We start from the raw sequence: 13,002 nt of genomic DNA on the forward strand, positions 1-13,002 counted from the left end.
ATCTTTAATAAAGTTCGGAAAGGTTGAAGCGAATTACAAGGACATTCGCGCGCTTCACTGAACAGGATGCGCTGAGAAACGCGTGCGTTGCCGATGCTTGCAGTGTGTCACCTCGCCCGCCGGTATTTTCCTTACAAATGCTCTACGAACACCTCCTCAGTTATGTCGTTATGTCAATTTCAAATGCTGACGCGTGCTTTGTGAAGAGTGCTCGGTCATGCGGCTGTGCGCCACTCCTTTTAAGTGGTTAAATATACTTGCATCTCAAAATGCTTTTATGACACGAAATTAATGTAAACACAGTCAGTTATGTCTTAAAGGATCAAACAGACAGGACAAACCACATCTTATATTTCAAAAGAGATCTGTGCATTAGTGTGAATGCAGCTTATTAGATCTCCCGCTCTCTATGATGTCATCATAATAATCAACAACAGTAAAGCTGAGAAAGAGAAAAATCACAAACAGCTCTTAAAAAAAGAAAATGTTCAGATACTCTTAAATACCGAAAGCACTGTTTGTTTATTGCTTGTAAGCCTAGTTCCAGACTAAAATAAATGTTTGAGCTGTCTTAACTGAAAGCAACTTGCACTGACATGTCTTAAAATATATCAGTGCCATTGTTTTGTCTCAAGATACACACCAGTAATGTTTTTTTTCTATGGCACGTTTAAGCTACTTAGATGTCCTAATTAAACTAAGGCCTAATCCTGGCTTAATCTAAGCCCTGTCTTATATTCGTTTATTTAAAATTATTAACATGCAATTGTTTTAATACAATTTTTTAATGTGTAATTTATTTTTAAAAAGTACTTAATTACATATGGAATTAAATTTTAAAAAGTTTTAGTAATAAGACTAATCAATAAGAAAAAAAGATATAGTTTTGGAATCTGACTGCGACTCCCAGAATCGGAATCGAATCGTGATGTGCCTAAAGATTCCCACCCCTACAATGATTTATTGCTTGTCTTTGTTGAATAATACAGAAGATAAAGAGCTTAAAAAAATAATCGCATATTAAATCGCAATCGCAATATTGGTAAAAATAATCGCAATTAGATTATTTTCCAAAATCGTTCAGCCCTAATAACGCAGCAGCGGAGCATCTCGTGGGCTAGACTAACAAAAACATTCAAATGCAACGTCACTTACATCATCACCGCATCTCACGCACAACTGATGACGCTCCCTGACGCACTCCTAACATTCAAATGCAAATGTTTATTTTAAATTCGACTAATATTCATTCTTTATTCACAATCTCCTCATCACAGGCAGGCACAGCACTCAATTCATTATGTGTTCGGTGTTTGTGTGTGCTGTCTGTGTCACTCATAGAACGTGCCTATATCGTGCGCTATATCCAACAATTTTTTTATCGATATCGAAGAAGGTGTACCTTGCAATTATCTATGCACAGCAACACATATACTTTTGTTTTTTGGTTTTATTCAGATGACTCCCTCTGGGCAGTAGATTTACCTCTGAATGACACTGCGGCTAAATGCAAGGACTGTGCTTCTTTGTGGACATTCTATCAGTTTTAATGAAGCAAGGTGAGGCATATTCTACAATGAAGACTGCCTGCATACTTTGCATACTTCTGCTCTGCACTAAAGGCATGTACTTTGCTGGGAATGTGAAGTACATACTTTTGAGTTCATAACATGACAGTACTGGGACATACTTCCACATCATAAAATTGCATCTTGATACCAATTGGAATTTCATGCATAATAAGACTGGAATGTGTATTGAGAAATTCGCCTACATTTTTTTTAGGTGCATACATTTAAAATGTGCCAATCATCAACTGAAAGGTTGAAACTAATATTAGCCCAAAAGGCAAGCACACTTCAAATATCCACCAGAAATAGTATATCTTCCAGTCAACCTTTGGCATGATATTTTCAACATATTATGATTTGAAATACACTAGGGTAATTCTTAATCAGTCTGGATATTATGCAAACTGGTTTGCAACTATTCCAGTTACCTAACATAACCTTGGAAAGAAGTGAGATAGAAACCAGGTGTTTATGCCCGTTCCAGCTCATATTTCAGGCTCAATCACTGAGGAAAACGTACTGTAGTCTAATTTTATTCAGGACGGAGAGGCTCTGAAAGCTGACAGCCAATTCTCATTGCCTACAGGCAGCTTCAAGAGAAGTCACAAGCAGTCGTCATCTCAATCCTTTTCTTAGGAGACAGACATTAGGTATAAAAAAAAAAATCTGATATAGATATGGAGCACAGGTATGTGGGGAACATATGTGACCCTGCCTGTGAAAACCCAGCTCAAGTCATTTTTTTGTGATTTACTGTTTTCTACATAAAATCATCCTTCATAAAGATGTAGAACATTCTGTGAAAATATAACCTATATCTTTAATATTGACTGAGTAAGGCCATGTCAAAGATTGAAATCATAGTGAAATTAATAGTTGAAATTAGGGCTGCACGATAAATCGCATGCGATATTTAATGCGCATCTTGTCAGAAAGCCGGTTCTGTAATCAGCGGTAAATCTCCATCACCTGCGTGCTTTGCGCAGCTTGCCTGTGAACAACTGCTCTGTGTAGTTAATGCTGCTCAATGTGAAAGCCCGCAGGTGATGGAGATTTACTGCTGATTACAGAACCGGCTTTACTCATAAGATGCGCGTTAAATATCGCATGCGATTTATCGTGCAGCCCTAGTTGAAATCAAACTTTGATGCTTATCTCATAATTAGATTTTGAGACTTTAGCCTGGATTTCACAGACAGGGTCACATATATCCACAGTGAGGTGTACCAACAAACAGTACTGAAGCATCTTGTGCCTGATGATTGCTCAATCATATTCAGGCTGTTTATGGGAGTTTGTCATTTGTTATCTAGTCTTGCATAACAACCCACATCTGAGGAAAAAATGCTAAGATAACTACTGCAATGCACATGCCAAAATGTGTTTTTCAAGATACTAGCCTACTACTTTATTGCAAATTCATCAAGATTGCAAATGTAAACCCTCATTAAACGTAGACATTTCCTGAATAAATGTGAGTTGCGAGTTGCCAATGCATTGCTAAAGTGTTTGTTTTTATCAAGATACTATGTGAGTCTCTTCAATATTCTGTTAGACAGTAGACTTGTGCCGGTATTCGGTAACGCGATATATCACGGTAATGAATATGCACAATATTGTTATCGTGGGCTCTTCTAAATACCGTGAATAATTATATATTACAAGTTATTCAGAATTTTGAATGCATTTTAAGAACACTCTTCTCATCAACTGGTCAAAATGCACAACTCCGCTGTATGCTGCATGAAAGATGCATGCGCACTCTGATGTAAATAAGCGCAGACGAGAAGCACATGGCTTATGACAGCACCTTTTTTAAACTAAATTCAATACCGTGATAATACCGCATACCGCGATAAAAGCATTAGCAATTAATCGCAACATGAAAATTTGATACCGGCATATCCCTATTAGACAGATATAGATTTTTGCTCATTTCAGTAAATACCTGGTCAAAATCACAAGTTTGATCAATTAGAAAAGTAAAAGCACAACTCTTCTCAACAAACCACACAATTTGAGGTATCAGTCATGTTCATGTTCAATCATGTCGACTATCATGATGTCATTTACACAAAGAATCTCAAAGGTCTTCACAACAAACGGTCAAAATAAAAGTTCAGTTTAACTTGAAGAAACTGTGACAGAAATATATAAATTTATTACTGGCGGTTGGGGGTATGAATAAAGGCCTCCTGAAGCGAATCGATGCTCGTTTTGTGCGCTTTTGCATTCGTTACTTCTCACCGGAGCTTATGTCCGACAGGTATGACAGGTAGCAGAAGCTAGAGATTACAAAGATAGAGTTTATAAAGATTTAAATATGGATATTTTTCTTACAAAAACGAAATGGTTCACTTCAGGAGGCCTTTATTCACCCCCTGGAGCCGTGTGGGACACTTTTTATGATGGATGGATGCACTTTATTGGACTATTGAAAAATAACACCCATTCACTGCCATTATAAAGCTTGGAAGAGCCAGGAAGTTTTTTTTAATATAACTCCAATTGTATTCTTCTGAAAGAAGAAAGTCATATACACCTAGGATGACTTGAGGGGGAGTAAATCACAGGGTAAATTTTTTTTTTTGAGTGAACTATCCCTATAAGCCTTCTTCAAGCTGTGAAAATTCAATGTACTTTATTTCTTCTGACACACTTTTAGAAAGAAGGAAGGGATGCTTGATATCACCCAGAGGTGAAAGCACAATGTGTGTGTGGCTGGACAGGAAAAGCGCAACCTTTTCCCACCCGTATCCCTCTGACATTTATGAGGTAGAAAAACAGTGATCACCTGATGTTGTGGTACTGATACCCACCCTGAATGATTCCATTATGGCCGAGCTGAGCTGCTAGTGAGATGTTACGCTTTTCATTTACACATCCATTAGCCCTGAGTCGGACTGCAGCCGCAGATACAGAGCTGCGCGTTCTATAATTAGTACTTGAATTCAACGTGACTGCATGCTCTATGGATTTTCTCTTTTCCATTTCCAAGAGAGTTGATGTATGGAAGAAAAAGTGAAAAAGAAAAAAACAGAAGCTACATGATTCAGCACCATCTGACACCTTTAATACCAAACTTCATGAAGACCTGCCACTGGAATCAGATCCGCGGTGATCATACTGTAGCGTTTCTCTGCTTATTGCTGTCTGTGTGGGCAAACTGGGAGGCTTCTAACTTTAGCACATAGACAATGAAATAGAAATTAATCTATACAATTATACAGACAGAGAAAATTTGACTTTTTAGGCAAGTGAAACCCAATTAAAAGCAATCCTATTAAGTCTCAGAATTAAAGGGGTCATATGATGCTTTTTTAAAGATCATTATTTTGTGTATTTGGTGTAACAGAATATGTTGACATGCTTTAATGTTCAAAAAACACATTATTTGGAAAACTTGAAATCGCATCATACGACCCCTTTAAGAGAAAAAACATTGTGAGATAAAATATTGCAATTTCCCTTTTTATTTTTTTTATTCTGTGGCCGAAACAAGCTTCCTTAAGTATCACTATTATGAACATTGTATTAATGATTTGAACAAGCTAATCTTTTGGGAAGAAGTGGAATTTGTCATAGTTGGGTAAACTTCAATAGTGGTGAACAGAAAATACAACAAATAATTTTTGCATTACTATTTGCTCTGATAGGAAAAGAAAAAAATCCATGACAGCGTTTCTATTAGGAAAAAAGGAAAACAAATACGGAGAGATTTATTACGATGGTCAGAAGAGAGAAAGATTTGCAATCACTCCCTGAGCTGTTGTGTTTGAAAGACTCATGAATCAGCATTAACCAGTTTTCTGTAATTGAATGCCAAGGTAATATAACAAAGTATAGTGTTATAAATGGCTTTTCTTTTAAAATGGAAAATGTCAAGTCTTTTTAAAATTGAAATATAAAAAGCGCTGCTGGAATTGCAACACTAATAACTGTGGAAATGTGTCATCACAGTCTGTGAAAATGTCCATCAGACAGTTTGTTCAGGAAAGGTGTGCAAATTTTGACGGAAACAGACAATCACATTTTATTTTATTTTTATTTTTTGCCTGGCGGACAATAAAATGGGCGAAAAAACTATAGATTTACACCAAATAACTCAAGCAAGAATATCATAGAGACTGCTTCGGCTCTTTTGACTTATTGGGCCAATAAGAAAATAGTGCTTAAAAAAAAAAGAAGAAGCTCAGAACACCACTAGTGCAACCAACAGACAACAAGTATAGCCTAAGTGCTTTCTATTATATAAATCAGGACTGACATGCCTCCAGGACAAAAACATTCTGAAACCTTAAAAAGTTCTTTAATCGTCTGCATAATGCATCAGCTCCACTTTCGGAGCAGTGTAAGGTGTACGCTCATCTTAATTAGATCAGAGCCTGCAATCGATAGTTCATAACAATGACACGACCAAAATAAGAGAGCAGGAGAAACAGATGGAAAATCCTGCTCTACCTTCCTGGCATATGGCAAAAAAATAACTGTTATTAAAGCATTTCAAACACTCTGGAGCTGATGTACTTGGGGATGTCAGAAAGAATATGGCAAAAAAATATCTCACCCAGAAGTCTGTGCTGAGGAAATATGGCATGATATATTAGCTTCTGCCAAACACCAAAACAGAACAAAACAGACTCACACTAAAGTAAAGAAGTATAGCACATCAGGTTCAAACAGAGAACATCAGATTCAGGCAAAGCAAATCAGTCAAATACTGAACAGATCAAACCAGAATAAATTAATTCAGATCAGACTGAAGTAAACTACATAAGACTTAACTCATTCAAATTAAACTGGAGGAAGAAAATGGACAGACAAGTGGCTGCTTTGTTCACAATTATGCCCGGTTCAGACTACACAATTTTAGTAAAAATCTTTGTTTGTGTTCTACTGAAGAAACAAAGTCACCTACATCTTGGATGCCCTGGGGGTAAGCAGATAAACATCACATTTTCATTTTTGGGTGAACTATCCCTTTAACAATCCGACTTCATAGTAAAACAAACCAAAAAATTCCCACATGGCATTTGCCATATTCAGCACCTGATCCAAATAAGTCAAATCCCATCCATCGAGAGCAGCAGGCCCTAAAATCTTAAAACCCTAGTAACAGCTGCCAGACCTCTGCATACCCACACCGCTGGACAGTGACGGATAGCAGGAGAAGAGCCAGCGTGATTGTTCCTTTGCCTGCGGGGAATTACTGCATTATGCTCAAAATCACAAAGCCAACTACAGTAACAATAATGACCCAGGACAACAGAAAAGCCATGTCTATTTCAATATGTCTATTTCTATTTCCAAGTTTAGAATCCTACATAGACCGTAAGGGGAACACGTCCAAAATCCCCATTCCGAGCTACATTTTGGCATGCAAAAGAGTTTCTGCAGGTTTTATGGAGGTAAAATGAAGACATTTTTAAAGAAATAGTTCACCCCAAAATGATTTTTTAAAGAAACAAATCCATCAACAAGGCGTTTAACTATAAGCCAATACTTCTGGACAAAACAAGAGCCAATAATGCATAATAACACTTCCTTCAGGAAAAAAGTCCATCCCCTGTTGTCCTCTCATATCAAAATCCTCCAAAATTTTTGTTTAGAACTGTTTTAGCTTGTAAACAGAGCTTGATTTGTGCATATTTCACTCCTGATTCAGATAAGACAACTTTTCCACTGGAGAAAGTAATATTATGCAGGGGTCGAAATTAACTTTTTTACTTGGTAGAACTGGTGCTCCCAACTTCAGGAAGTTAGGAGCACCAACAAAAATGTAGGAGCACCCACTGAATATTAAGGAGCATCACCTGGTTTGTATCTCACTTCTTTCCAAGGTTATGTTAGGTAACTGGAATAGTTGCAAACCAGTTTTCATAATATCCAGCCTGATTAAGAATTAGCCTAGTGTATTTCAACTGCCAATTGAGCGGAAGGGCTGGCAACATCCTGATGATTAAAAGCTTAAACAATTGAACCAGATCCTGAATTCTTGCAACATCCTTTGATGATATCCAGATGATTAAAAGCTTCAACAATTGAACCTGATCCTGAATTCTTTGCCACACACTTGGCCCGCCATTTCTTGTTAGTGATTAGGGATGTAACGATTCACTCAACTCACGATTCGATTGGGATGTAACGATTCACTCAACTCACGATTCGATTCGATTCACGATTTTGATTTCATGATTCAATTTGATTCAAGATTTTTTTTTTTACAAAATTAGATTTAAGACAAATTATAAATTAAATGTGTCCTTTTATTATTGCTTGGACAAAATGTTGCACGTTTCTTTGTGAAATTTAAATATAACTAGGGCTGCACGATAAATCGCATGCGATATTTAATGCGCATCTTATCAGTAAAGCCAGTTCTGTAATCAGCGGTAAATCTCCATCACCTGCGGGCTTTCAAGATGCTGCATACATGCAACATGAGCAGTTTTTAATCTAAATTAGGTTGTATAATTTTGAAATGTGAAGCAAAAACAGAATGGTTTGACTTCGGTTTTATGAAACTATACATAAAAATATCTGCATGAAACAGCGGATAGTTAATGCTGCTCAATGTGAAAGCCCGCAGGTGATGGAGATTTACCGCTGATTACAGAACCGGCTTTACTGATAAGATGCGCGTTAAATATCGCATGCGATTTATCGTGCAGCCCTACCCCTAATTGAATCGCGATTTGCAATATACAGAGGCAAGATGAGAAGAAAATGTCATTTCAACTTCTCAAGACAATCAGTTACCCTTAGAAATACATTCATTTAACCCCCCACTACCAATTCAGTATTTAGGATTTTCTTTCTATATTTCGCACACAGTGATCAGTGCGCTTGTTCTGCCTGCTACAGTATTTTATTTTCTTTGCGTCCGTCTTCAGCGTCTCTGGCCTCTGTTAACAGCCGTTTACAGACTTCGTAATATTTCCACACAAATGACATTTTGGAAAATGATTTCAATACAGTTTGTGCAAGTCCAGAACAGAGATCGGCTGAAATAAAACAAAAACCGGTCGGTTCCGAGTTAGCTCCCTGTCACGTGACAACGGAGTGCAGCGAAAGGGAGTGATTGACGGCTAATATAACCAATCTAAAATATGCATTAAAGTTAAGAATGTAATGATGAAGCTTAATTGATTAGCCTATGTAACGTTGGATAAACTGGTGGAGCGGTCACTGTATCGGCTCACAGCAGACACATATTGTGTAGTAATTCGCGAATGTTTTGCAGAGAAATGAAGACAGGTCGCAGTCGCACCACAACAATTATGTGCACTCACACAAATGTTCACAAATATATTTTGGGGTCGCACAGATTACATTTCGGGACCAAAACGGTCGCAATTTCGAGCCCTGTGTTGGACAGAGGACTTGTATTTCGTGTGGATTACTTGTCGATTATTGTGATGTTTTTATCAGCTGTTTGGACTCTCATTCTGACGGCACCCATTCACTGCAGAGCATTGAAACAGAGCAAGAAACAAACTCATCTACTTCTTGGATGGCCTGAGGGTGAAGAAATTTTCAGTAAATTTTCATTTTTGGGTGAACAATTCCTTTAAGACCATTTTAAGACAAAGTAAAGAAGATATAGGGAATAAATTGAAGGGGGAAACAATACGTCTATATGTTCTCTAAATGTAAATGTCTAGAAGCACACACTTTGCACACAAGTTGTATTAGCAACACTTATACTTTTTTAATACTTTTTAATTCATTTCCAAAAAATCTGCACCCAAACACTAGATTATGGAAATAACTTTTACTGTACCTTTTGAAAACACTGCAAAAAAAAATTATTTTTCCACTGCAAATGTCTAAAGATTCTTATATCCAGATGCATTTCCTTGAAAAGCAAAATTAAGTTGTTTTTTTTCTGCTAATGGGCTCTGAAAAATCAACTTAATTCAAGTTGAAAACACATTTTCATACCTCACTGACAACTATTGTTCTTGTTTTAAGCATAAACTCACTTAATTTTGTGACTTAATATCTTCATTTTGCAACTCAAGTAATTGTATCTTGATTTAAGGAAATTTAGATATTTGTATTGGAAAACAAGACAAAAATACTGAGAAAGATATTCCACAATGCCATGACTTTAAGACGTGCTACTCTGACCTTTTTAAGGCCTTCATTTCTGGAAGGGCAAATTAAGATTTTAAGATTGGCAGAAATCCTTCTTTAGTATACAAAATTACAAATAAATGCAAAATGAAAGACTCCACACATTTAAAGCAGATGACGCCTATAATGAGAGCTGTAAGACTAAAAATGGTTTGGTGATTTAGTATTTGTTTTAGTCACGCCTGAACTGGCAGTGCATCGCACAGATGGTCACCCATTATCAGGGCAGAGAGACAACATATCTTTATTTTCCTTCACAAATAAAGCGTGCAATGGGTTATAACCTTCACAGATGGGTTAGGAGGAAAACAACTCATTTACACAAACACAGAACTGGTCTGCACGCTAAACAATCACTGACCACCTCAACACAACTCATCAGAGACTAACACATCTGTTCCTCCAAATTCATCACACAGATGACCGGCTGGACAGACTCTGAATACCAGATGTAGATCTACTGATTGGATCTAATCAATGTTACCATGGTGATCTGATAAAACGATCATTCACAGATATTTATAATGTCTTATGTTCAGAATATGTGAAGAGAATATAAGAGGCGGACACTCACAATATGTTCTAATCAACAATATCAGAAATGAAGTGATCTTACTTGTCAGACTGAAAATATCTTATGTCGAAATTCAGAATCTGAGCTTCATAACATACAAAGCTTATTGTGAGGGTTTGATCTCTGAGTCAAACTTTGATTAAGAACAAGTCTGATATTTTGAGTCTGTCAAGTGAGATCAGATCATAGCAGCAGCATGCATGCAATATTCAACATCAACAAAATCAATATCAGATATTCTAAATTATAAGAAAAAAACTCACATCAGGTTATGCGAGTCATTACATCCTCGTGCGTCTATATTACAATATATCAGTTCACCGTCTGATATTATTATTTCAAAATTTGACTGTATCTGATATTGCTGATCGACTAGGCGTTATAAATTAATTACTAGATTAAAGAGTGCCTGCTATTGCTAATCAAATGAAATGTTACATATGAATAATAAATCACATCAGGGTCTGTCTAATAATATCAAACGTTATGAGCAGATTAGAGTGTGACCAATATTATTGATCGGAGCAGATGTTAGAAATAACAACAGTGTCTGATATTGATAGATATCACATAGCATATTATATATATTTATAAATCAGATCAGTGTGATTCTGATATTATTGATCAGATGTTATACACTATTAACCAGATTGGAGTGTGACCAATATTATTGATCAGAGCAGATGTTAGAAATTAATGTCAAGATCAGAATGTGTCTGATATTGGTGATTACATGTTCTTAATATATGAGATGAGTGTGTGTCTGATATCGTTTGTTTAGGTGAGTCTGTCTGATTTGTTCAACGCGTCGTTTAAATGACCAACTTAACGTTACACGGATTCCCTGCAGTGTTACTTTAGACACATAGAGATCTAAAAATCAAACATATTGCGGCTAAAGAGCGATAGTGTTCATCTTAGAGCAATATCACAAGTAAAATACTACCAATATGAGTGTTATTTATGTTTTTCTGCATCTGTCTGTTTGATGTTAGCCGCTGCTAACCGACCCGCTTTCGAACGACACAACCGTTATTTTACAGTAAGTTACCTCAGAATAAATCCATCAGAAAGGACGTCGGTCCTCAAGCACTTCAGATCCTCGGCGTGTCCATGGCGTCGGTAACGGACAGAAACGGCCCGGTAAACGGCTGCCGAAAACGCTCCACTCTTGCGTCTCTGAGGTGCAGCAAACCGCGAAGCGCTCCAGCAGACAGACAGCGAGCGGCGTTGAGCGCGTGCTGCCATCTAGCGCTCAGAGCGGAGAGCGCGAGAGTACGTTGTTTACAAATGTTGTTGGTAACATATCAGCATAAAATGAATTTATAATGATTCATTTACTGATAATCGTGTATTTGCGTGTTTGATATATTATAACCGTGCGGATCTAGTGAAAATAATTTGTTTGAAACATGTATTTGCATCTCCAGACCTGTAGGTGGCAGTGTGAGCGCTGGTTGTCAGTATTGACTCCAGCAGAGGAAAAGCGCTCATGTGTCTGATCTCTGTCTGCTGCTCCTCACATCTGAGCCATGGAAAGAAAACACATGTCCGCATTATCTATTTATCAGTCATTATCAGGAGGAACAAAACCACAAGTGCAGGTAAAACTGTTGCTTATGAGGAACTGCATGAAAAAAAAAACGTTTTACGAGGGAACATAACCATCATTTCAAAGTTGTTAATTACTGGATTCTAATATAATGAATACACACTAAATATACTGTATATACGTTGGACAAAACTTCTCTGTTCTCTCGCTAACAAAACAGCATTCTTTAGCTACCATTTAAATAAAACTGTATAAAAATATAATAATCATTAAAAAAAAAACCTGGTATACTCTGTCACTCAAAAATTCTTACTCAATATTAGCAGGGGTTTTCAAACTGGTGTGTGTGAAAAAGGTTAGACAAACAGTGTAAAAAATGTACAAAAATAAATAATTGATTGTAATAAACCTAACAGTACAACTGTATTGAGTAGAAAAAATACAGTAATTATTTTCCAAATAATATTTTACGTGTATATTCGTTTTTCACTGTATAAATGTGGTCGTTATGAAAATATATTGCTGCCTTTAAGCTTGTGGGCCCTCGCACCAGGGTGATGACATTTGGGGGTCTAAATAAAAGACCCCTGCAGAAAAAATACCATGGTATTAACCACCATTTTTTGTAAGGGCTGTAATTGCATGATTTCTGCCTTTCAGGCAAATGCTGCGCCAGCGAAGAAAATCAAACAGAAGGAGAATGGCATCCAACCAAACAAGAAATCCAATAAAAAGAAAAGGATGAAGCCTCTAAAGTCCAGTATGAGGCTCAGCAGCAGTGATGAGGAGAAATCTAAGGCCGTAAGTGTCTAATGGTGCGTTCAAGTCATGTCGGATAGATCGTATTTACGAGTTGAACGCACATGGACGCCACCACAAAGTCGTTATTATGAGTGGGAAACTCAACATTTTCTTTAAGCCCCGAGTTTCCGAGTTGGGGGCGTGTCTATGAGAAACATGGCGGAATCGATGGATGCAACGTCTGTAGTTGACGGTAAATTTTTGCTTAAATTGATAGTTTAGTTGTCCTGTAAACTTAAATTGGTCATGTTCTTGTTACGCAGCTAGTTAATGAAATCCAAGTAAAAAAAAAATGCAGACCCTGTTGTATTTTCTTGTAATTTATTAAAAGAAGGTACACCGCCATCTTGTGCCGACTAAACTGA

At 37.0% G+C, this 13,002-nt stretch overlaps 2 protein-coding genes across 5 annotated transcripts in view; one reads left to right on the forward strand and one right to left on the reverse strand.

Annotated features, from left to right (window-relative positions):
- The window catches only part of LOC107669453 (exostosin-like 3), a 35,909-nt gene extending 24,412 nt beyond the window's left edge, over positions 1–11,497 (reverse strand). For both annotated transcript variants that reach the window (XM_016461678.1, XM_016461677.1), the window contains exon 1: positions 11,336–11,497. The gene's annotated coding sequence lies outside the window, so the exon portion shown is untranslated. The remainder of the gene's footprint in view (positions 1–11,335) is intronic.
- Positions 11,498–11,741: 244 nt separating this feature from the next.
- LOC107669424 (bifunctional lysine-specific demethylase and histidyl-hydroxylase NO66-like) overlaps positions 11,742–13,002 on the forward strand; it is a 17,539-nt gene continuing 16,278 nt past the window's right edge. For all 3 annotated transcript variants that reach the window (XM_016461633.1, XM_016461634.1, XM_016461636.1), the window contains exons 1-2: positions 11,742–11,888; positions 12,497–12,637. In XM_016461633.1, the coding sequence (XP_016317119.1) occupies positions 11,817–11,888; positions 12,497–12,637 (213 nt within the window). In that variant the 5' untranslated portion in view covers positions 11,742–11,816. The remainder of the gene's footprint in view (positions 11,889–12,496; positions 12,638–13,002) is intronic.

The sequence above is a fragment of the Sinocyclocheilus anshuiensis genome, unplaced genomic scaffold (genome assembly GCF_001515605.1).
Source record: "Sinocyclocheilus anshuiensis isolate Anshui unplaced genomic scaffold, SAMN03320099.WGS_v1.1 scaffold96, whole genome shotgun sequence".
Lineage (NCBI taxonomy): Eukaryota > Metazoa > Chordata > Actinopteri > Cypriniformes > Cyprinidae > Sinocyclocheilus > Sinocyclocheilus anshuiensis.